The 26,654-nt window shown below is 42.2% G+C and overlaps 1 protein-coding gene across 1 annotated transcript in view; it reads right to left on the bottom strand.

The window, feature by feature from the left end:
- The window catches only part of PIP4P2 (phosphatidylinositol-4,5-bisphosphate 4-phosphatase 2), a 107,705-nt gene that overhangs the window by 43,503 nt on the left and 37,548 nt on the right, over positions 1 to 26,654 (bottom strand). The window contains exon 2 of the mRNA XM_077493007.1: positions 2,406 to 2,554. Within this exon, the coding sequence (XP_077349133.1) occupies positions 2,406 to 2,554 (149 nt within the window). The remainder of the gene's footprint in view (positions 1 to 2,405; positions 2,555 to 26,654) is intronic.

A 26,654-nucleotide genomic window follows, 5' to 3' on the forward strand; every position in this document is an offset into this window, starting at 1 on the left:
ACACAGAGTCGGAATATCCGACAAAACGATCCGATCGGACACATTCCAACGGAATCTCCGACTGTGTACAAGGGCTAAGAGTGTTTTAGCCCTAGAATTGGTTAGGAAAGCCAAACACGAGTTGTAGTAATTTAAACATAAATATATTCATTTAGCCCAAAAATATTGTATTCGGGTAATAGTATAGAGAATCAACCCCTTTTAAAAAAAAATATACAATAATAATTCAAACCAATAAATTAAACCTTATCAAGCCATTTTTGTTTTTATTAAAAAAATTACTGGTTCTCACAGTATCATAAACAAGCTTAAAAATTATTTTATTAACCAGTTAAGGACCGCCCAATAGCAGATTATTTTTTTACTAAAAATATGTAGCAAAAAACATATTGGCCTAAATTTATTAAGAAATTCAATGTTTTACTATTTTTTTATTGGATGTCCTTTATAGCAGAAATATTATAATATATATATATATATATATATATATATATATATATATATATATATATATATATATATATATATATATATATATATATATATATATATATATATATATATATATATATATATAATTTATTTTTTATTTTATTTTTTTGACGGTCTTTTTTTGTTTTTAGCGCAAAAAATAAAAACCCAGTGGTGATCAAATACCACCAAAAGAAAGCTCTATTTGTGGGAAAAATTGTATACATTTTACAGTGCCATATCGCAAAAAAAATGGCCTGGTCACGAAGGGAGGTAAATCTTCCAAAGGTCAAGTGGCTAAATTGTGAAAAATACCAGGCTAATGCCCATAGGCCTGACCATGGATAGGTTTTAAGGGATAATGCTGGGTGAAGGGTGTCAAATATGGGTTTGTTTCCTATATACTCATTGCTATAGTTTTGGGAATGTTTAATGTACATATGGCTTGGACATATAGCCATGTAACAGAACTGTACTATCTAAGGCCGGCCATACATGGTTTGAATCTCAGTCAGTTTGAACCGTTAATAAACAGGTTGAATGATCAACTTGGGTACAACTAGCCTATCGGATTCTCTTGTGATTATTTTATGTGTTGGTCCTGGTTTTATTTTTCAACTTCCAAACCAAACCAAGCTAGAAACAGCCGACAGTCAATGGTCAGCTTTTAATTAATGTGAAAAAATAGTTTCTGTAACTGCTTAAAAAAAACATTAGCTGGTATTAGCCTTTAATTTGTTAGTCACCGAAGACCATTTAAATGGAAATCCATCTAACACTACCCTCTGAAGATAGATACCGCTCCATAGATAGAGAAGTCATCCTGAGGGGCCTTTCACATTAAGAAGTTTTTTTTAAGCACTTTTGACTTAAAAAAAGAGCCCAAAAAGCTCCAGAAAAATGCTTCCCTTTAAAATCAATGAATGTGTTGGTGCACTTCTGTTGCAGTGAAAAAAATCCTGCTTGCAGCAGCTTTGGAGCATGTTTGGGGAGCTAAAAAAAAAAAAAAAAAAAAAAGGAAAAAAAAAAAGAAGTAGTGCACCAAAAAATGCACATTCCCAATGAATGCAATGGAAAACTGGATGGAAAACAAATGGAAAACCATGGTAAAAATGCCGCCGCAATGCATTTTTGGTGTGGTTTTTGAGCTGCAGGTCCTTTAAAAACCGCACATCAAATGCAGTAAAATCGTGGCAAAAGAATGCATATGCAGGACTCAAGAGAAAGCCAGCCACCGGTTGAACAAAAATACCAGGGTTATGGCTGATGGCTTCAGCCATAACTCTGGTAGACCACTTGCAAACCGTAATGTATATATATATGTATTGCAGTCCACAAGTGTGTAAAACCACCGCTACACACCTACAGCAATGGTAGCCTTACACACAAAGTGCATCTAATGCCGTGTACACACGACCAGACTTTCGGGCAGAAAAGGTCCGACGGTCTTCCCGACGTAGTTCCGACCGAATGGACTTGCCCACACCAAAGTCCGTTGTTTTGAACGCGATGACGTTTTCCTGGTAGAAATTGATTCCGTCGGTCAGATTTGAAACATGTTCTATTTCTAGTTCCGTCAGAATTTTTGAAGAAAAAAAGTCAGATGAAGCCCACACACGATCGTAATATCCAACGGAATGATTCCATCTGACCTTTTCTGCCAGATAGTCCGGTCGTGTGTACGCGGCATTAGCCTACCTGCAGCTTTCAATATGAGAGCCCTTACTCTTTCTCTTGGATTATTTTGATTTAATGCATTTTTAAAAAGAGAAGAAGTTTTAGCCAATATGGCTGTGAATACTCACTTACTGGGTTCTAGATTTAAAAACAACATTAAATATCCCAATCAATAATTTCAGATGCAGAGAATGCAATTCCCCCGGGGTATTCCCATATCCTTCGAATTAGACCATTATATAAAATATTCTGTTTACCGTAGCCTCATTGCAGACTGTGCACTTCACGACATGCTGATGAAGCTTTCCATCCAGATTAATAAGAGACTGGCACACACGGCAATTTATTACAGGAACTCCATTGGCATCTGGGCTGGCAATGGCTGTGTATGGAGGAGGTAATTCAGCTGCAAAGAAGAATTATTTTGTAAAAACTGACAGCCAACGTTTGCTGTAAACATCAACTCAGAGCAACAACATAGCTTAATGATATATAATAAACCCTAATGCTACCCAGTAATCACATTTATAACATTGCAGATCTAATTAGAGGTTGGTGCGGTAACGAAAGTCAGAAAATAGGACTATTAGCAGAGTCTGTTGATAGAAGCTGTAGATAACACGACCTTTAATGAGCGGCACGTCTAGCAACATTCTGCCGCTTCCTGAATTGGAGGACTGTCAAAAATCAAATGTTCGCTATATGCTTGTTTCAAAACCAACGTATTGCAGAATACTGTTCCCAAAAGGTTAATGTACACAGCCGTGTGGCTCCATCTGGTACATCCTTTCTTCCTGATCAATGGTGGAAGCTTTCAGCAGAGCCGAGATCTTTACTAGCGATTCTAAAGCTTAAAAGGAATTAGTAGTCTGTTTTGTAGAATGTTTTTTATATATACCTGTTAAAAGGAATACGATCTTTATGAAAGTGGACTTCCAGGAGGATAGAAAAAAAAATACAAAATTATTTTGCCTTTGTTTTAATAAATTCTTTTTTTTTTATATTTATATTCAGTGTAAGTACCCCAGTTTGACCAGGTATCAGACCCTTGCAGTACCTGTACAGCAGGGCAGGAGTGTATGAGCAAGCAGCAGCACATGGAGCCAATTAGGGTTGTTGCAGTGTTTATGGGAAACAAGAAAGATCAATGAGAGCAGAGAGATGAGTTCATGTGTGTGCCGCTTCTCCTTTCACATATCCAAACCCCCTTAAACTCACCTTGCCCTCTCTCCTTTTTTCAACCCTTTTTACTCCACCTGTGTCACCCAGTGACGTCATTAACTAGGACAGGGATCAGCAACCTTTTTCCATTTAAGGGCCGGATTCAATGTATGTGAATGCATGGAGGGCCACATTCACCTGCTAATAAAGATAATAATCTGGACCCCTTTACACAGCCCCCGTACCTCTGGACCCCCAAACATTACACAGCCCCTGTACCTCTGGACCCCCAAACATTACACTGTCCCCGTACCCCCAAAGATTACACAGCCCCTGTACCTGTGGACTCCTAAATATTACACAGCCCCCATACCTCTGTACCTCTGGACCCCCAAACATTTCACAGCCCCAGTACCCCCAAAGATTACACAGCACCTGTACCTGTGGACCCCTAAATATTACACAGCCCCCATACCTCTGGACCCCTAAACATTACACAGCCCCTGTACCTCTGGACCCCCAAACATTACACAGCCCCCGTACCCCCAAACATTACACAGCCCCTGTACCTGTGGACCCCTAAATATTACACAGCCCCCATACCTCTGGACCCCTAAATATTACACAGCCCCATACCTCTGGACCCCTAAATATTACACAGCCCCATACCACTGAACCACTTTACATTACATGGCCCACGTACCGCTGGATCCCTTTACATTACACAGCCCCTGCATATTACACAGCCCCCCCCCCCCCCCCCCACTCTATGTTAGGCTTTAAAATTGCGCACACTCGTGGAATAGTGACAAACTACGGTACTTAAAAAGGTCTATAGGGTGCCTGTTTAGAGCTACAGAGGAGGTCTTGCACTGGAAATATTGCTTGTGCTCTGACAATTGAGGCGATATCTCACATGTGTGGTTTGAACACAGTTTACATTTGCGACTTATGTATGCATTCGCTTCTGCCGTGAGCACGGATGGATGGGCGATTTAATTTTTATTGAATTTTTTTACACTGTCCCTTTAACCATTTGCCGACCAGCCACTGCAGCTGGGCAAAACAACGTTATGCAATGTCGCTTCTCCCTGTTGCCACTATGGCCACGCGCGCCCTGCTCGCCCACGGAGCTGGGATCTCTGTGTGTAAATACAGTTTCTGGTTCTCGGAGGGGAGAAGCGACAGATCATCTGTTCATACAGAGTATGAACAGCGATCTCTCTCTTCCCCTACACAGTCCACTCCCCCCTTCAGTTAGAACACAAGCTAGGGAACACATTAACCTCTTGATCACCCCCTGGTGTTAACCCCTTCCCTGTCAGTGACATTTTTACAGTAATCAATGCATTTTTATAGCACTGATCGCTGTATAAATGGCAATGGTCCCAAAAATGTGTCAAAATTGTACGACGTGTCCACCATAATGTCGCAGTCCTGATAAAAATAGCAGATTGCCGCCATTACTAGTAAATAAATATAAAAAAAATGATAATGAAAAATGCCATAAAACTATGCTCCATTTTGTAGACGCTATGACTTTTGTGCATCAATATACGCTTATTGCGATTTTTTGTACCAAAAATATGTAGAAGAATACATATCGGCCTAAACTGAGGAAAAATTAGTTTTTAATATATTTTTGGGGGATATTCATTATAGCAAAAAGTAAAAAATATTGCGTTTTTTTCAAAATCGTCGCTTTTTTTGTTAATAGCGCAAAAAATAAAAAACCACAGAGGTGATCAAATACCACCAAAAGAAAGCTCCATTTGTGGGGTAAAAATTTTTGTTTGGATGCAAAGTTGCACCACCACACAATTGTCAGTTAAATTCAGGAAGGGGGGTAAAATCTTCTGGGGCTGAAGCGGTTAAAAAAAATTAAAAATTCTGATCACTTTTATTGGTGTCAGAAGGACACATCCCTTGTGACAGCAGTAGTCAGTGACAGGTACTCTTTATGGAGGGATCTGGGCTTATAAGACCCCAAATCCCTCCTTTGCGCTGGTCCTCGCGTAAAGCGGCGCCGATACTAACAGATTAACCCCCCACATGAACTGAGAGCATCCAATGGTCCGTCCATTGAAGCGCATGCCCCCGCGAGACCAGAGAAGTATTTCAAGGGTTCCTCTGTGTTGAAAAGGTTGAGAATGGCTGTTCTATAACAAACATGAAAACGTCCAAGGGGTGAATACTTTGTATAGGCACCATGTCCAGCCTCTGCTGTGATTGTGCCTAGCTGATCTTTATTTCAGGTTACAGGTTTAATTGCTTTAATACCGGACACTTTTACCCCCTTTGCCCAGGCCAATTTTCAGCACTGTCACATTTTGAATGACAATTGTGCGGTCATGTAACACTGTACTCATATGAAATTTTTTTATCTTTTTTTTACCCATATAGATCTTTTGATGGCATTTTACGTGCAGTGACCAGAGAAATACAGGGTGTTACATAGTAACATTGAACTACTCTGGGCAGGCGATTGGGATTTTTTTTTCTAGATTTTGTTTTCCTTACACACCAATTGCTTATAACTGAATTATACACAGTTATAAGCAACCATTTTTTTCTGAATGAAAACTAGTAATTCAGTGTTTACTATTGTGATTAACTGTGATTGGCCACAGCTAATCACATGGTACAGATGAGCTGCGATTGGCCCTGTCTGTACCATGTGATCACTGTGACCAATCACAGAGCTCATCACAATAATGCACATGAATGAAATGGAACAAAGCCATTCATTGTGTACAAATGTCATGTGATCTACTGCAATTGGCCCCAGCGATCGCATAGTACCAGCAGCAGGCCAGTACAGTGATCTGTGATTGGTCATTGTACGCCAGAGCGCAGCCCAAGGCGTGATCCTGGGAGACATCTGACTTTCCACAGTCACCAATGATAATAAACCACCCACCAAGCTCCTGGTAGCTATGATCCATGTAGTCTTGTCTGCCTGGTCTTTAAGGAGAACTCCACTTTCGAGAGGGAGAAATATAGTAAATAAAAATACACCATGTTGTCAAAAGTATTTGGACGCTTGCTTTTACAAACACATGAACTTTAATGGCATCCCAGTCTTAGTCTGTCGGGTTCAATATTGAATTTGCCCACCCTTTGCAGCTATAACAGCTTCAACTCTTCTGGGAAGGATGTCCACAAGGTTTAGGAGTGTGTCTATGGGAATGTTTGATCATTCTTCCAGAAGTGCAATTGTGAGGTCAGGCACTGATGTTGGACGAGAAGGCTTGCTTCGCAGTCTCCACTTTAATTCATCCCAAAGCTTTTCTAGAGGTTGGTTGAAGTCAGGACTCCTTTCAGGCCAGTCAAGTTCCTCCACCCCAAACTCACTCATCCATGTCTTTATGGACCTTGCTTTGTGCACTGGTGTGCAGTCATGTTGGAACAGGAATGGGCCATCCCCAAAACTGTTCTTACACAGTTGGGAACATGAAATTGTCCAAAATGTCTTGATATGCCGATGCCTTAAAAGTTCCTTTCACTGGAATGAAGGGGTGAAGCCCAAACCCTGAAAAGACACCCCACACCACAATCCCCCCTCCACCAAATGATTTGGACCAGTGCACAAAGCAAGGTCCATAAAGACATGGATGAGCGAGTTTGGGATGGAGGAACTTGACTGGCCTGCATAGAGTCCTGACCTCAACCTGATAGTACACCTTTGGGATAAAATAGTGTGGAGAGGGTATTTTAATGTTATTAAAAATAGCTTTTCCTTTTCAACTTGCATTCACTGTAATTTTCTGTAAAATTCAATGCAATATGGCAACCCAAAGGCGTTCTGTACACAGTTGGTGTACAGAACTTCCCCCTAAAATGCCATTTCCCATGTGTGTGATTGGCTCACTGTTTTTCCCAGAGGCCTGCACAATACAATTCAGATTTTAGGCACACTGTGCAGGACATTTCCTTTTTTCCATGGCTCATAATTACTACAAACAGTGTGATTTTGTTATTGCAAGACAAGGCGATCCATGTGAAACATGAATTGTAACAGATACGCCTATCAGTTCAACTTATACCATGGACTAGAATTTCTGTTTATTTTTAGATTGTAAGCTCTAACGAGCAGGGCCCTCTGATTCCTCTTGTACCAAATTGTAACGTAAATGTAATGTCTGCCCTCATGTTGTAAAGTGCTGAGCAAACTGTTGGCGCTATGTAAAACCTGTATAATATAATAATAATAATAATAATGTACTAATGGGCACTAGAGCCTTTCCACCATTTACTTCCAACCCAAGAAGATGATATATACAGGAATGTCCTCAGTGGTGAGGTTTTATTGTGGCCTTTCCATTGGGGTGAATAAATCACAAGCCTGACCGTCCTTTACACTGACAGCCATTCACATGACATTAACATCAGCCAGAGTGGAAGGCAGACAATAGGGATTTAGGCGATAGTCTGCTGAAATCATTTTTACGTTTTGTGACAGGGAAAAATTTTAAGCAAAAGAAGCTGGCAGATCCTCCACAGGACAAATGTAATAAATGCAGCCTTAGCTAATTAGGAGAGAGATGTAAAGGAGAATGCCGGATATAGTACAAAACTCAATAATTATGCACGTGTAAAAAAAAAAAACTGCGCTGCGTCCTATAAACCCTGAAACTTGCCGCAGCTCTGGTTGAGATAAACGCTGCCTACAATACAACGTCTGTTCCTTCGGAACATTGAACAGCACGGTGACGTCAGCACATCGCTCCTGCTGACGTGTTTCATCACAAATCTGCTGCCATCCTGGGGCACCTGTAGCTGGCCGGCTCATTAGCCATGCTTGAATCGCGTTCCTTCCATATAAGTGATACCGTTTTATTTAATAAAATACTAGTCTATAAAAAGGGAAATAAGGTGCTAACTTTACCGGTTATTTTTTTATTTATTAAAGTAATTTTTTCCCAAAAAATTGCAATTGAAAAAACGCTGCGCAAATAGTGTGACATAAAATATTGCAACAACCCCCATTTTATTTTCTAGGGTCTCTACTAAAATATATGTGTGTGTGTGTGTGTGTGTGTGTGTGTGTGTGTGTGTGTGTGTGTGTGTGTGTGTGTGTGTGTGTGTGTGTGTGTGTGTGTGTGTGTGTGTGTGTGTGTGTGTGTGTGTGTGTGTGTGTGTGTGTGTGTGTGTGTGTGTGTGTATTTTTTTTTTTGCTGTTCCAAGTCATTTTCAAGCAAAAAAAAAAAAAAGATTTTAACTTGAAACCAACAAATGTCAGAAAAATGTATAGGCTTCATGTACACAAAGTTTTTAGCATTTAGAAGCGTTTCTAAAAGAATTTTTTATTTTTTTTTAAATGGCTAAAAACAAAAAACCTCCTTAAACGAAAACGTGGCTAAAAACGCGGGTCAGACATTTGGCGTCGGAAACGTCTTTTGCCCAAAAAAAAGGCCTATAAAACGCAACTGCCTAAAAACATACAGTAAACGAACCTGTGTACATGTACACATAGGATAACATTGAATGAGTTCAGGGGCAGTTAAAAAAAAAAAAGTGTCCAACGTCCGTTTAGCAGCAGCGGTGAACATGGGGCCTTAACCACTTGCCGACCGCCGCACGACGATGTACGTCCTATTTTTGAAGAGGGATATCTCGGTAACGGCAGCAGCTGCTGCCACAACCGAGGTATCCATCTCTTCAGGCGGCGGTCGGCTGTACGATAACGGTGGTCTCCGCGGCGGATTCGCCGCGAGATCACCGCTATCGGCGGCGGGAGAGGTGCCACCCCCCCCCCCGCCGCCCTCCCGGACCTTCCGCCGCTTACCGGAGCCGTCGGTAGCGGTGGAGGCGATCGGGTCCTTTCGTCTGCTGGGCATAGAGACAAGTGAGGCTAAGATGGCCCCCACCTGTTTCTATACCATAGGAGGGCGGAAGCGACGTCAAAACGTCACTTCCGCCCATACCTCTTAAAGGTATATATTTTTTTAGATGTCAGATTTTCTTTTTTTTTTTTTTTGCATTTTAGCCCAAATATGAGATCTGAGGACTTTTTGACCCCAGATCTCATATTTAAGAGGACCTGTCATGCTTTTTTCTATTACAAGGGATGTTTACATTCCTTGTAATAGGAATAAAAGTGATCCCTTTTTTTTTTTTAAACAGTGTAAAAATAAATAAAATCAATTAAAATAAATAAGAAAAAAAAAAAATTTTTTTTAAAAACACCCCGTCACGACGAGCTTGCGCACAGAAGCGAGCGCATACGTGTGTAGCGCCCACATATGAAAACGGTGGTCAAACCACACATGTGAGGTATCGCCGCGATCGGTAGAGCGAGAGCAATAATTCTAGCCCTAGACCTCCTCTAACGCAAAAAATGCAACCTGTAGAATTTTTTTAATGTCGCTTATGGAGATTTTTGAGGCTAAAAGTTTGACGCCATTCCACGAGCGGGCGCAATTTTGAAGCGTGACATGTTGGGTATCAATTTACTCGGCGTACCATTATCTTTCACAATGTAAAAAAAAATTGGGCTAATTTTACTGTTGTCTTATTTTTTTATTCAAAAAAGTGAATTTTTGACTGGGAGGACGTCTGGGAGTATCCTTTCTTACAGTTAGTGTCAGCCAGGGATAGATTAGTGCAATTTAAAATAGTGCATAGGGTATATTATACTCCGCAACGTCTCCATAGAATCTACCCATCTGTCCCTGCCTCCTGTTGGAGATGCAACTCACTCTCAGCGGATTTTATACATGTATTCTGGGGCTGTCCTCAAATAGCTATTTTTTGGGTGGAGGTGACTAACTTTATTCGGTCGGTTACCACTGTAAGGGTACCGTTGTCTGTTGAAATATGTCTATTGGGTTTGGTCGGATCGCTGGCCCCACGCCGAGCGATCAGAACACTCCTGGGATTATTGTTATATTATGCCCGTAAGTCTATTGTTCTTAAGTGGAAGGCTCCGGTGGCCCTCTCTATTAATTTTTGGAAGAGTTTAGTGAACACGGCTCTTCCACTATACAAGGCCACCTATCTTTCGCGTGGCTGCGGAGCTAAATTTCATAAAGTATGGGACATTTGGACGGAGTCACGAGACACCAATGCTGACTCGAGTGCTGACTGACAATGTTTCATTAGGACTTAGTGGAGGTGTTCTAGGATATTAACACGTCTGTAGCCCTGGGTCCTCCTTACAGGGGCGGTGGGGGCTTGGGGGGGGGGGGGGGGGCGAAGGCTTGCATGCTTCATCCGGGGATGGCCTACAGCCTGCAGTAGAGCATGAGCGAACTTGAAGATTGTCCTGAGCAGTGAGCAGTGGTGCTAGAGTGTACGGTGGGTTTTTTCTTTGGTTGTATACGCCGGTGGCGGTATTTGGGGGGGGGAGGGGGGGGTCGTTATTGTTGACTCAGGGGGTTGTAGTAGTAATCAGCCTGGGTATGCCCAATAGGCTATAAGTTGTTTTATGTTTTAATTGCAAACTCAATAAAAAGAATAAAAAAAAAAAAAAAAGTGAATTTTTTCCAAAAAAAGTGCGCTTGTAAGACCGCTGCGCAAATACGGTGTGAAAAAAAGTATTTCAATGACCGCCATTTTATTCTCTAGGGTGTTAGAAAAAAAACAATATAAAATGTTTGGGGGTTCTAAGTAATTTTCTAGCAAAAAAAAACTGTTTTAAACATGTAAACACCAAGTCTGAAAAAGAGGCCTGGTCCTTAAGTGGTTAAAGTGGTTGTATAATCAAATTTGTAACTTTTACCTACAGGTGAGCCTATAATAAGGATTACTTGTAGGTTAAAAAAAAAAAAAAAAATCTCCTAAACTTGTATGCCCCTCGCAATGAGCCACTGACTGCAGCGGCACATGCACACAGGGGATTTTTGGCTGAAAGCCTGGCAGATGCTGGACCTTGATGGAAAGAAGTCTCCCGCGCGCATGAGCGGAAGTGATGATATTGTGGCTCTGGCCACTCACAGTGCCAGAGCAGCGATACTCGGAAGACACGCCGAGGGAACATGTCAGCTCCCTTCGGCGTGGATCGGGTGAGATGCCGCCGCCTCGTTCTAAGTAAGTATTTCATAATGAGCTAGTATGCGGTGCTCATTATGCCTTTTGCCTTAAAGTGGAGGGCCACCCTGAAAAACAAAAAAAATGTTAAAAATTACAAAAAATCTAAAAAAAAAAAAATGAAAAAAATTTTTTTTTTTACTTACCAGAAATGCCTGTTGCTAGGCACTTTATCCTAATCTTCCTCTTCCTCCTCCGCGGAGATCTTCTGTCTTCTCTCTTCGTCGCGGCGTCTTCTGGGTAATGAGTCGCGCTGTGTTCTGGGAACTGTGTGTTCCAGAACACAGCGCGTCCCATTCAGAAAGCGCTGCGGGACTCGCGCATGCGCAGTAGCTGCGGGACTCGCGCATGCGCAGTAGAAAACGGGCAGTGAAGCCATAAGGCTCCGCTGCCTGTTTCCCTTACAAGGGATGGCGGCGCCGGGACCCGAGAGCCGAGGGACGGGTCAGCCTCGGGCGGCCGACATCGCGGGCGCCCTGGACAGGTGAGTGTGTTTATTAAGTCAGCAGCTGCAGTGTTTGCAGCTGCTGACTTTTTTTTTTTTTTTTTTTTTATAACTGGCCCTCCGCTTTAAAGGGGTATTAAAAAATAAATAAATAAATAAATAAATAAAGGGTCAGTGGGTATACAACCGCTTTAATGTTTAAAGCGGTTGTATACTCATTTTTTTTACTTTTACCTACAGGAAAGCCTATAGTAAGGCTTACCTGTAGGTAAAAAAAAAATATCTCCTAAACCTGTACGGTTTAGGAGATATTCCCCTCGGTATGCGCCGCTGACTGCAGCAGAGCATGCGCACAAGGGGATTCTCGGCTGAAAGTCCGGCAGTGGCCGGACCCGGCCGGGATGAAATCTCCCGCGCGGAGTGATGATATTGTGGCTCCGGCCACTCACAGCGCCGGAGCCGCGATACCCGGAAGAAACGCAGAGGGAGCATGTCAGCTCCCTCGGCGTGGATCGGGCCAGATGTCGGGGCCTCGTTCTAAGGTAAGTTTTTATAATGAGCTAGTATGCGGTGCATACTAGCTCATTATGCCTTTTGCTTTGCAGGTGGTAAAAAAATAAATAAAAAATTTGCGGGTTTACTACCGCTTTAAGTGGTTAAACTTTTCTCACTTACACACCAAGTGTATTCCATTGACAAATTGTTACAATGTTTAGACTTTGTTCAACTGATAAAGAATGTTGTGCTTCTTGGCAGACTGCCCAGATTTTTTTCTTCCTTTCTTTTGAAGGCTGTGGCTTCAGAAGAGCAGACAGAATTCTTTAATTCTTTGCACGGCAAGAATCATGAAACACTTTTATCAAGATCGCAATAGGGAAAAAAAATCGCGATAACGATTCTTGACGATCGTGCAGCTCTAGTGGAAAGACAATGGTGAATCGGTTCCCATCTATGGTAAATGCTCTCTAGGTCTGCAAGTTGACAGGAGACACCCCGAGAGTGAGCACACTGGTGGAGAAAGGGCCTGAGCTGGAAGCTACCACAAAAATCAAAAGGAGGATCCCAAAGTGTTCATAATGGCAGTAGAGGAGAGCTTGCCACAGGAAGTCCCAAAAGATGGAGACGGCCACTGGACAAAAAACATAGGAACTGCGGGTTGTGGAGAGCGGGCTGGAACTCCGGATTCCCTAAGATGAGGATCACGGTTGACGGCAGTGGAGAAACTGAGGACCTTGAAAAGTGTCCCTAGCAACCAAAGTGCTACCAAGGGTAGGATGGGTACCGAAGGACTTTGGGTAAATGGGAGGTAATCCAGGGTCAACTCTTCGCCGTGCCACGGGAGTCCTCCAGCTCCATTGCCACCCAATGCTTTGTCTCAGAGTGGCAATGCCAGTCCACCAACCTGGTGAGTTGAGCTGCCCTATAATAAGCCCTCGCATCAGGAAGGCCAACTCCACCCTGGCGTTTAGAAAGATGGAGAAGTTGGAGTTGGAGATGAGGTTTCCGATGGGACTACCCAAATTCCCAAAAGAGGGAGTTCATGCGTTTAAAAAACATGGTAGGTAGTCTGATGGAAAGGGCTTATAAGAACATATACACATATTATATATATATATATATATATATATATATATATATATATATATATATATATATTTTTTTTTTTTTTTATGTGCATTTACAATCTGTAATTGTAAATTTACACTATGCTATATACTTTTCTTGATTTATGAACTTATTTCTGAGCCCAAAGAAAAAAAGTTTCCAAATTTTATTTAAAAATAACAGACAAAAAATATATATCAGTCATGCATTTTAATGCGTTTGTTACCCCAGCATTTCATATTCCTGATTCGTGCCTGCTGTACCATGTACTTGTATGAGAAAGTATCCTGTTTTCTTTGTATTGCTTCCTTTATGTGAAACCACTGCCAGTCCCTCTACTTTCCTATTAAAAAATGACCCACTAAGCAGGAGAGCACAGCGTAGTCAGTTCTCTAGCTATGCTGGGAATTTTGTGTACTCTCCTCCGATGATCAGACTTGTCCTGACATGCCGCCCCCCCCCCCCCCACAGCCATTCACTGGGAAGCTCAGTATGCTGTTGCTGCTTCTCCTCCCCGCAGCTCTTATGCAGCTGAGAACAGAGGGAATGTGATCACTAATAAAAAAAAAAAAGGGGGGGGGAAGGTATTTAATGTATTTTTTTTTTTTTATATCTGTACAAATGTCTTGCCTTTCATTTCCAATTAAGGCTGGGTTCCCACTGCTGCGATGCGGGAACACTGCGAATCTACTGCAGGTTCCCGCATCGCATGCCTCCCGGCGGCAGTTCACACTGCCCTATGCGAACTGCTGGGAGTGTCAGTGAAAAGTTAATGGCACCTCCAAATCAGTTCGCATATCGCAGTGCAATCTGCAAACTCGGACAGGAATTGGATCGCATGGTGTGAACACCCATGCAATCCGATTCTGCTGCGGACCAAAAAAAAAGGGTCCTGTGTGAGTTTGGGCCGGATGCGATGCAAATTCAGCCATACTATCTGTATGGCTGAAATCGCATTGCACAGAGATCGCATGTGATTTTCACTGCAGTGGGGTGCGAATCACATCCGATCTCATCACCGCAGCAGTGTGAACCCAGCCTTAAACTGAATGGGTTGTTTTACAAGGGGATTGTTTACAAACACTTTAAGATAAGGCTTCAATGTTATAAACATATGTCTGATTGCACACATTTCATACTGTGTGTGTCTATGTATGACAAAACAAAAAAGTATCTTTATTCATTTATTTTTGTATTCGTATTGTTATGGTGCCTTATTCGGTTTTCTGTCAAAACTAAATATTTGTTAATTACTCTTTTAATGTCCCAATTTCTGTTAATCCTCACTGTGACCACCTGATTTCTAATAATTGTTGGATGCCAATTACCAGATACAAGATGACATCCACCAAATGGCTGTTGTATAGATGCCCCGAGCATCCATCTGCCACAAAAGACATCTTATCTTTTCTTTTTCAAAATGAAAATAGAAGGATATGAAATTGATCATTTAGATATTTAAGTCTCATCACCACTCTGCCAACTGTCACAAACGAAAGCAAATTTTAAAAAGGGAAAATTTGTGCTGGAATAAATATGTAGGCTGCCATTGCTGGCTGCTACTCCTGGATAGGCTAGCCACCCGCCGCGCTAACGCAAACGGCTTCAAAACGTTATTTCATTTATAACAGTGTCAATTTCGCTATCCACATGTTATTATTCTTTACACAACTATTCCACTCATTCTGGCAAGCATGGTGTTGCCAAATGTGTCACACAATCAGTGTTTACGTACACATGTCCTAGGTGCGCATATGTTTAACCACTTGACCCCCAGGCCCTTTTCTGACACTTTTGTGTACATGTAAAAAAAAAAAACAATTTTTTTTCTAGAAAATTAGTTAGAACCCCCAAACATTATATATATTTTTATAGCAGAGGCCCTAGAGAATAAAATGGCGGGTTTATACGTTTATTTAATTTGTGCAGCAGTTTTTCTAAAGCCTCATACACACGGTCGGACTTTGTACAAACTTTTCCGTGGACTTTTGTACAAAGGGCGTGGTCCACAAGTTTGTATTGCATACACACGGTCTGACTTTTTTACAACAAACACGAACGTAATGACGTCACAACGTACTGACGCCGCTTCAAAAAAAAAGAGGACGTTCAATGACTCCAGCGCCACCTTTGGTGAACTTCTGTATTGTAGTCTGATCTTTTGCATTGGTTCTGAGCATGCGTGTTTGTACCTTGTACAAAAGTCCGATGCTTTTGCATACACACGGTCGGACTTTGCTCCATCTGACTTTTGTTGCCAGAAAGTTTGTCCGTTCGCACAGCCAACAAAAGTCCGATGAAAACAGAAAAAGTTTGTCCGATGGAGCGTACACACAGTCGGATGTTGCTCCAAAACAGCTAATTTGCATGTTTGTTGTCAAAAAGTCCGACCGTGTGTACGGGCTTTAACACTATTAAAAAAAAAAAAAAAAAAAAAAAAAAAAAAAAAAGCACACAACACACACTTTTTGAATTTGAATGCAAAAAGATAAACATACAGCTAGTTAGCCCCTAGGATTGCTTTTACAAGAGAGCCGACCACTGGCTCTATAAAAAAACGGTAGCGAGATGATGCCTGCAACAGACATCCCAGTATAACCACTTGAAGGCCTATATTTGTTTTGTTTTTTTTTATAAAAAGGACTTGTCCATAACTGCCTCCCGTGTTTTTTTTACACTACACGTTTTTTTGGGGGGGGGGAGGGGGTGAATGAGTAGGGGTACTATATACTCCAGGGGGCCTTTCTTGGGCTGCATGCTCAGATAAGGGTCTGATATGGATTTTGGGAGGACCCCACACCATTTTTTTGGTGTGGGGACCCCCTTAAAATCCATACTAGACTCAAAGGAATCCCCAAGCTGTTTTTTTTTTGTTTTTTTTGTTTTTTTTACTACTACTAATGGTGGCCATTTTTTTTTTGTATTACAAAATCGGTTCAGGACAGCAAATCACAATATACAAAAGGAATTCTGAACACGAATCATTTTAACATAACAAATATGATGAAACTAAAAGATTTACTTCAAATGAATCTGAAACAAAAAAATGTTTTTTTGGTGGCTGTATTCGTTTTTTTGTTTAGGCCTTTTCCCTGTTTTCACTTGGTGATCTGATTAGTAACACCTCCCGTCTTCGCATTCCACCGTCTCTGGATGAAGTAGCACAAGGGTACCCTTGGACAGCAGCTTTGTCAGACTGGGGGGAGGGAGTGCTAGATGCACTAGCAGATTTAAATACACTAGCAAACACTTTATAAGCATTTTTTTTCTGTTTTTGGATAAAGGTTTTAACATAAATAAAAGCTGATCAATGTAAGCACCCCTGCCAGTGTTAAAGAGGTTGTAAACCTCCCTGTAACATTTGTACCTATAGGCAAGCCTAGAATAAGAAAAAAAAAAATCTCCATTCTGACAGGGGAGATCACACAGCTCCTGTCTTTCTGCTATGCAAGAAGATGGACCTGTGTGTTTCCCCAGACATCCCATCCCCCATACAGTTAGAACACACCTGCAGGGAACACATTTAACCCCTTGATCGCCCCTGATGTTAACCCCTTCCCTGCCAGTGTCATTAGAACAATAGCTTTGCACATTTTTAGCATTGATTACAGTAATAATGTCATTGGTTCCCAAAAAAAGTGTCAAAAATGTCAGTTATTTGTCCAATCTGTCCGCCGCAATCTCGCAAAAAAAAAAAAAAAAAAAAAAAATATTCGCTGATCATGCCATTACTAGTAAAAAAAAAAAAAAGTAATAAAAATGTCATGAATCTATTCCCTATTTTGTAGACGCTATAACTTTTGCGCAAACCAATCAATATACGCTTATTACGATTTTTTTTACCAAAAATGTGCAGAAGAATAATATATATTGGCCTAAACTGAGGAAGAAATTTGTTTTTTTTTGGATATTTTTTGGATATTAATTATAGCAAAAAGTAAAAAAATATTGCTTTTTGTTCCATAAAGTTCGCTCTTTTTTTGTTTATAGCGTAAAAAATAAAAAAAACTGCAGAGGTGATCAAATACCACTAAAAGAAAACTATTTGTGGGGAAACAAAGGACATCAATTTTCTTTGGGTACAGCGTTGCACGACCGCGCAATTGTCAGTTAAAGCAATGCAGTGCAGTATTGCAAAAAACGGCCTGGTCATTAGGGGGGGGGGGAATCTTCCGGTCCTCAAGTGGTTAATACTGCGTTAAAGCATGGGGAAAGAATAGACAGAGGTAAGATGTTATATTTGCAAAGCTGTTTGGAATTAATGGATATAAGAAAAGATCTATAAAAATACGAGGAAGCTCAGCACAATTTCATTCTATGTGAAATGATTGATAATTGAGTAAACCAGGGACAGAGAATGAAAGTTTAGAGACGGACACGCACACGATGCAGAAGACATTCCAGCACAGTAAAGTAAAAATCCTAACATCAGCACAGATGTCATTATTGGTCAATATACAAATGACTGCAGTGTGAAGTGTGGGTATATGCTGAAGTTTGCATTTATTTGGACCGTATAGCGAAGCTGACATTTTGCAGCAAGCACCAGGGGGCACTAGTCAGATGCCAGGAATGCAGACATGTGAACATGACCGAATCATGAAGAAATCACAGACCCCCTCAGGATTTCACTGTAGCGTCTCAAGAATGTCCAGATTTTCAGGATTACAATATTCCAATTATATTAGCAGATTTACTGCTCTTCTCCCCTCCCAGCATTTCTCTGTGTCATTTTATTTTGTTGTTTAACCACTTCAGCCCCCGGAAGATTTTACCCCCTTCCTGACAAGAGCACTTTTTGCAATTCGGCACTGCGTCGCTTTAACGGACAATTGTGCGGTTGTGCGAAGTTACACCAAAACAAAATTGTCATCCTTTTTTCCCCCACAAATAGAGCTTTCTTTTGGTGGTATTTGATCACCTCTGCGGTTTTTATTATTTGCACTATAAACAAAAAAAAGACAATTTTGAAAAAAAAGCAATATTTATTACTTCTTGCTATAATAAATATCCCCCAAAAATATATATAAAAAAACAGTTTAGGCTGATATGTATTCTACATATTTTTGGTAAAAAAAATAAAAAATGCAATAAGCGTTTGGTTTGCTTTTTTGATTTTTATTATTATTTTTTTTTTTTATTAGTAATGGTGGCTATCTGCGATTTTTATCATGACTGACATTATGGCAGACACATCGGACACTTGACGCTATTTTGGGACCATTGTCATTTATACAACGATCAGTGCTATAAAAATGCACTGATTACTGAGTAAATGAGACTGGCAGGGAAGGGGGTTAAACACTAGGGAGCGATCAAGGGGTTAAGTGTGTCCTAGGGAGTGATTCTAACTCTGTGGGGGGGGCTACCACTGACATGGCAGTGAACCCTGCTCCCGATGACAGGGAGCATTGATCCCTGTCATGTAACTCGGCAGAACAGGGAAATGCCTTGTTTACATAGGCATCTTCCCGTTCTGCGGCTCCGTGACATGATTGTGGGACACTGGCAGACATTGAGTACGCGGGAGCCGCGGACAAGGTCACCACTAGCCCCACCAATTAAAGTGGACGTACAGGTATGCCCATTTGCCCGCCGATGCCATTGTGCCAATGTATACCGGCAAGTGGTTAAAGTAGAAGCTCACCCAAAACTAAAGCCTCATACACATGGTTCAATTGTTGGCAGGGGATTGTCTGTTGACCGACTGTTGTCCTTAAATCTTACTGTTAGTATGCTCCTTTTGACAATTGTTGTCCAACTTCTGGCCAACAAATGTTGGATGACAGGCTAGTACATTTTCGGCGGAAAACTATTTGAAATCAGCTTTTCGTTTGGTCAGTACATAAATCCGTCACACAAAAGTCGAAAGTAAAAACATGCATACTCAGAATCAATGCTCACCAAACACGAAATTAGCAGAAGGGGCCCAAAGGGTGGCGCTCAAGAGCTGAAATTCCTTGTAGTACGTCACTACATTCATGTTTGTTTGGCCGATAATTGTGTAACGTTAGTATGCAAGACAAGATCCTGGCACACACCCTTTTGACAAAAATCAGACGCTCGGTTGGCCAACAATCATACAGTGTGTATGAGGCTTTACTCCAAACCTACTTGCAGCTACATTCTAAAATTAATCTATCTAGCCCTGTAAAGAAGAAATGGCTATACATACCTTTTCTGCAGCCGCTCCGGTCCCACGCTGACCCTTCAGCAGCGGGTTCACTGTGTGGGCGTGTGCAGGAGAGACAGCCGACAACGGGAGCCCCATAGTAATGCCATGGGTGACGTCACTTCCCAGGCATTTCACAGCCGTTGTCGGTTCTCTCCTGCACACACCATTGGTGACCGGACCAGCTTTGTAAAAAGATATGTTTCTTCCTTACAGCATTAAATTCCTTTTAGAATGTGGTTGCGAGTAGATTTAGAGAGTTAGTTAAGTTTTGGGTGAACTTCTATCTTAAAGCTGAACTCCAGGGAAAGTTTGAAACTATCCTTGCAGTGGAGCTCCACCTGTATTGTAAGGGTTAAATGCTTGTTTTTGTACAAACTACCAATAAACAGTAGTTTTACTTACCTTAATTTTTTGCTGAAATAGGCTTGCTCCTTTTTGTGCAACCTTTCGCCGAAGCTGCATCTCTGATGTGCCATCTATCGCTCTCTCATGTTATCACATGCAACGCAAAACCAACAGTCCTCCATTGTAAGTGAGGACACCAAGGGCCTGCCCACAACCTGGGGCATTGGAGGTAATAGGATAGTGCCAGCTGCTGCTGTCAGGGGAGCAGGATAATGCAAGTAAATCTGCTTTTTAATGGTGTCCTAGACAAAAACAAAACAAACAAAAAAAATGGCCCCACTGCAAAGATACTTTTGAAATGTCCCTACACCCTACACATCCCTGATCAATTTGTCAATGCTGCATTTACCTCCATGGATGATTAGCTGTCACTACCCATGCAGCTGGTGCAGTGGTCTGAAGATTAAAAATCTGCAGTCTTTTTCCAGGACAGATGAGAGTATTTCTAATTGGTCAAGTGCTTTCATCTGACCTCTTTGACCAATTGGTATCACTCTGATCCATCCCAGCACCCCTAAGTAAAAAGGGGGCAGAAGAGCATGGCTTTTAAATCCCCAGACTGCTGTACTGGCTGCGTGGGTAGTGTCAGCTTATCAACCACAGAGGTAAGTGCAGCAGGGACCAGGAGAGTAGGATGTAGGGTGTTCGTTCACCTTTTCATTTTTTTTTTTTTAAACTTGCATGAAGATAAAAAACCTTCTGTGTGCAGCAGCCCCCCTCAGCCCCCCATGTCAATCCAGTGATGTTACATGAGAGTCTAGGCTGTCTGGGACTCTCCCTCCTCATTGGATGAGACACACAGCAGGAGCCAGTGGCTGTAAAAGTCAGTGAGCCAATGAAGGGGGGGGGGGGGGGAAGCTGCGGCTCCATGCCTGAATAGACACACAGAGCAGTGGCATGGCACGGGTGCCCCCATAGCATGATGCTTGCTGTAGGGGCACTCGACAGGAGGGAGGGGCCAGGAGCGCCGGTGAGGAACCCAAGAAGAGGAGGATCTGGGCTGCTCTGTGCAAGACCACTGCACAGAGCAGGCAAGTATAACATGTTTGTTATTTTATACAAAAAAAAAAACAAGACTTTAATATCACTTTAAGATTTTTTTTATACTTCTGCAACTTTGGATCCGATTTGTGAGACCCCGAGGACATGTGCAATTCAATGTATTTCTACAAGAGCCGTTCCTACTGGCAGTACAGACGTTGCTGTGACTCCAGAAAAGGTTACTGCACTACTTTGGCCTGACTTTTGACGCAACTTTGGTCCAGAGAAAGTCAGATCAAAGCTGCACCAAAAGTCGCTCCAAAGTGCCTCTGAAAATCGTGCGACTTTGGAAATGCGCTTATGTAAAAAGGAGCCTTAAAATTCAGATTCACACAATTGCATTGCAATAATAGGGGAAAGTGGGTTAACATGGACTACTCCATGTAGAATACCATGCAACGCCTGTGGTAGTTATAGGACTATAGGACTTCCTTTTCTCTATTCTTCAATCTCTTTCACATCTATCTTTGCCTTGTCCTTCCCCCCCCCCCCCCCTCCCCCCTTTTTTTTCTTTATTTCTGCTTTTTTTCTTCCCATTCTCTTCTCCTCCCTTTCTTTACTTTTTCCTCCGACATCCTTCCCCCCCCCTTCCCCTTCACCCCCCCTTCTCAATTTTTCCCTTCCCCCGTCTTTCCCATCCTCTCTTTCCCCTGACCGTTCAACCATGATGACGATCTTTTATGAGCCTAAGCAACACAACCACATTGCAAGCCCTGGTAGATATGATGTGTTAATCATATTTACCTCTTGTTACTTATAGCCCACTCCACACTCACGGCCTCCCGTGTCCGCCCAGGGTGAGACACCCTTGTGCCCCTCGCGTTTGACTCCTGCCTGGGACTCTGGTGGTAAGTTGTGCTGTCATTTTAGTAATTTACTCCACTTATTTAGTTTTCTTTGCTAGCATTGCCAATATGTTGCATTAAACCGGTTATTTATTATTTTTGTAACTATGAGACTGTATTTATCTATTCTTAGAAGTTTTGACGCATCCTGAAGAAACGACTCAGTCGTGAAACTAGTAGAGGATATCGTCTGCACTTGTACCATTCCCCCCACTCCTATCCGATGGGGTGTAGACTTCCTGTATAAGCCAAATTACATAATCATTTTACGGCAACCTCTAGTATGGTTTGTTGTAAATTAATTTTATGTATTTTTCTAATAAACTTTATTTAATTTTATGTAATCTGTTTCCAATTACTGGGTATCGAGATAGTCCTACCACAAGCGTTGCTTGGTATTCTACATGGAGTAGTCCATGTTAACCCCCTTTCCTCTATTAACTCAGGATGATGATACCCACCCCTACCTTGTCTTTTAATATTACCTGAAGCAATACACTCTCTATGCATTGCAATAATGCAAGCTTCACCCTTGTTACTGCTGTAGCAAAGGTCTACGGCCTACTTCAGTCTAATGAGAACCTCCAGGGCCAGAGATGGCGGACATCCTTCTGTATGTAGTGGTTTGTGAGGCATAGTGGGTGCAAGGTGTATAAAGTTATTGGACGCCACACACTCGAATGCAAAAGAGATATTTCTCTTAGAAACTTTTTTGGGGGAAAAGAGTGTTAGGGCCAAGACACCCTTGAGTAGTTGCAAGATCAATTAGCAGACTCAGAGACTTCAATAGGACAGCCATGTAGGAAAAAGCCTTCAGCAAAAAGCCACATCTGCATGTGCAGGAATGCTGTCTCCTAAGTTACATAGTAGGTGAGGTTGAAAAAAGACACAAGTCCATCCTGTCCAACCTATGTGTGCGATTATATGTCAGTATATACCTGTATGTTGTGGTTGTTCAGTTGCTAATCTAATAGTTTTTTGAAACTACTGATGTCCCCCCCCCCGCCGAGACCACCACCTGTGGAAAGGAATGTGACATCCTTGCCGCTCTTACAGTAAAGAACCATCTACATAGTTTAAGGTTAAACCTCTTTTCTTCTCATATTAATGCGTGGCCATGTGTCTTGTTAAACTCCCTTCCGCAAAAAAGTTTTATCCCTATTGTGGGGTCACCAGTATGGTTTTGTAAATTGAAATCATGTCCCCTCTCAAACGTCTCTTCTCCAGAGTCAATAAGTTCAGTGCTCACAACCTTTCCTCATAACAAGAATCCTCCAGACCTTTTATTAGCTTTGTTGCCCTTCTTTGTACTCTCTCCATTTCCAGTACATCCTTCCTAAGGACTGGTGCGCAGTACTGGACGGCATACTCCAGGTGCAGCCTGACCAGAGTCTTGTAGAGAGGGAGAATTATCGCTTTATCTCTGGAGTTAAACCCTGTTCTAAGGCATGCCAATATTCTGTTTGCTTTGTTAGCAGCAGCTTGGCATTGCATGCCATTGCTGAGCCTATCATCTACTAGGACCCCCAGGTCCTTTTCCATCCTAGATTCCCCCCAGAGGTTCTCCCCCCAGTGTATAGATTGCAGTTGTATTTTTGCCACCCAAATTCATTATTTTACATTTTTCTACATTAAACCTCATTTGCCATGTTGTTGCCCACCCCATTAATTTGTTCAGATCTTCTTGCAAGGTTTCCTGCGGAGAAGTTATTGCCCTGCTTAGCTTAGTATTGTCCGCAAATACAGAGATTGAACTGTTTACCCAATCCTCCAGGTCGTTTATGAACAAATTAAATAGGATTGGTCCCAGCACAGAACCCTGTTGGACCCCACTACCCACCCCTGACTATTCCCCATTTATCACCACCCTCTGAACTCACCCTTGTAGACAGTTTTTAATCCATGTACTCACCCTATGGTCCATGCCAACGAACCTTATTTTGTACAGTAAACATTTATGGGGAACTGTGCCAAATGCTTTTGCAAAAGCCCGATACACTACGTCTACGGGCCTTCCTTTATCTAGACAGCAACTCACCTCCTCATAGAAGGTTAATAGATTGGTTTGGCAAGAACGATTCTTCATGAATCCATGCAGATTACTGCTAATGATACAGTTTTCATTACTAAAATCTTGTATATAGTCCTTTATCATCCCCTCCAAGAGCTTGCATACTATTGATGTTAGGCTAACTGGTCTGTAATTCCCAGGGATGTATTTTGGGCCCTTTTTAAATAATGGTGCTACTTTGGCTTTTCTCCAATCCGCTGGTACCATTCCTGACCAATGGTCTGGCAATTACCTGACTGAGTTCCCCAAGTACCCTTGGGTGCAAGCCATCTGGTCCCGGTAATTTATTAATGTTAAGTTTCCCAAGTCTAATTCTAATTCTGTCCTCTGTTAGCCATGCGGGTGCTTCCTGTGATGTGTCACAAGGATAAACATTGCAGTTTTGGTTACTGAAGCCCCACCAATTCCCTCGTGAAGACTGAGGAAAAGAATAAAATTCAATACCTTCGCCGTCTCCCCATCCTTTGTAACCAGATGTCCTTCCTCATTCTTTAGACCCCTTGCACACTGAGGCGTGTTACAGGCGATGTAGCCCTAAAAATAGAGACTCTCCTCTAGACGAGGGCTTTCACATTGGAGCGGTACACTGGCAGGACGTCAAAAAAAAAAAAAAAAGTCTTCTTTGAGGCACTTTAGGAGCGGTGCATACACCGCTCCTAAAGCGCCCCTGCCCTTTGAAATCAATGGGCAGCACTGCCGAATCGCCGGCAATGCGTCGCCTTGCGGGCACTTTTAACTTTTTTTCGGCCGCTAGCGGAGTTAAAAGCACCCTGCTAGCAGCCAAAAAGCGCTGCTAAAAATAGCTTTATCGCCGATGCCCCCAACGCCCCAGTGTGAAAGTGAAAGGGCTCTAATGGGGCCAATATGTTCTGTCCTCCCTATGTTACAGTTTACATACTTAAAGAATTTCTTGGGATTTTTTTGCTCTCTTCCAATTTGTGTCTTTTGTGTTCTGTCTTAACTGCCCTAATTGCACCCCTACATATTTTGTTGCATTCTTTATAAAGTCTGATGATGATCCCTCAACCTTGTATTTTTTGAAGGCCTTCTCTTTTGCATGCATTTTTACATTGGAGTTAAGCCATCCAGGACTTTTGTATTACCCAATGGCATGCACTGGCTAAAGTCCTCATTTAATATGCTCCTAAAGAAAACCTCTCTCTCCTCTTTGTTCTTAAGATTTTATCCCAAGTTATGCCTTCTAGCAAGGTTCGCAGTTTAGGGAAGTTGGCGCTTTTGAAATTCAGTGTCTTTGTATTCCCCTTATGTTTCCTATTTGTGTGACTTATACTGAAGCCAATTGACCTGCGATCAATGTTTCCTAAATTGCCCCGTATATCCACATCCATGATCAGGTCTGTATTGTTGGTAAATCGGTATATCTAGGAACGCTTTATTTCTAGTTGTAACAACTGACCCATGAAATTGTCCTGCAAGACATTTAGCAACTGACGAGCCTTAGATGAATGTGTGGTTCCCTCCTAAAATTCATTATGATAACACTTCCCATCCTTACTGTTAATCCACATTGTGATAGGAGGTCCGCCTACCCTTCCTCCCTCAGGTTAGGGGGCCTATAGCATACTCTCAGTATTATTTTCCCCTTAGCTTCATCCCTTTGGAGCTCTACCCGTAAGGATTCCACCTCCTCCCTAGCTCCCTTAGTGATGTCATCTTGCACACTCACTTGAGCATTATTCTAGATACACAGGCATACCCCTCCCTCTTTTTTACCCTCTCTATCCCTGCGATAAAGGATATAACCTTGAATGGTTGCCAGCCAATCATGAGAGCTGTTGAACCAGGTGTCTGAAATTCCCACAAAATCCAAATCCTCCTCGGCTCCTGGCATTGGTGAACATGCCGCTTAGCTTAGACCAGTCGCATACTATCCTCTTATTGGGTGTTCCAAGGTTGCAACTAAGACTTGTTACTATACTTACCTTTGGTTTATATGCTTTAGTCAAGCTAATGCCCCCAATACTACCCTCTGGACTATATTCCACGATGACTATCTCTACCTCTGGACCCTTCCCCGTCGCTTAGTTTAAAAACAGTCTTTAACAGTTCGTAACACAAAGCGTAACATTTTTTTCCCCTTCACTACATCCTATCACTGGACCCTCGGATTCACTGACACTGAATACCTTGAGCTCCTCCAATCTTCACGGCGGTATCTTCCTCAAGTGTCACGCCCACCTCTCTGCTGGGTCTCTAGTTTGGCACTCCTCTAAAACTTCACCCAACTGGCCTGCTTGACACACAAGGCTGCTCTGCAAACGTTGCCTCTGCTGGCTGGGTCCCTGACTTGATCACCGCCGGAAGTTTCCTGATTCTCAACCGTGCCCGTTCGGCAAGAATACTGCTCCGATACTTGCTTCAGTTACTTACTGTGGTCCCCGGTAATAAGGCGGTTGGTCCCCTAGTGGCAATAGCTTCCCTTCTACCTCTGACCACTGACAGAATCTCCAGCTGGCAGAACTGTCACTTCTGGTTGGACTGCAACCCGCAATCCCAACCCTGCACTGCTCTATTGCTTCTGGATAGGTCCTCAGACAACATAGCAGCCAGATACCCCCAGGATAACCCAATCTCTGGCCTAGCAGCCTGTGGCAACATGACACACATTCACCCAGCCATCCAGGTGGCACAGAACACTGATCACCTGACCTCACCCGTATATATAGGCTCTCCCAGCAGGCCAAGGGATCAAAGAAAACCCCTGCC

This window comes from Lithobates pipiens, unplaced genomic scaffold (assembly GCF_037356315.1).
Source record: "Lithobates pipiens isolate NorthernLeopardFrog02 unplaced genomic scaffold, aLitPip1_a1.2 Scaffold_19, whole genome shotgun sequence".
NCBI classification, from domain to species: Eukaryota; Metazoa; Chordata; class Amphibia; order Anura; family Ranidae; genus Lithobates; species Lithobates pipiens.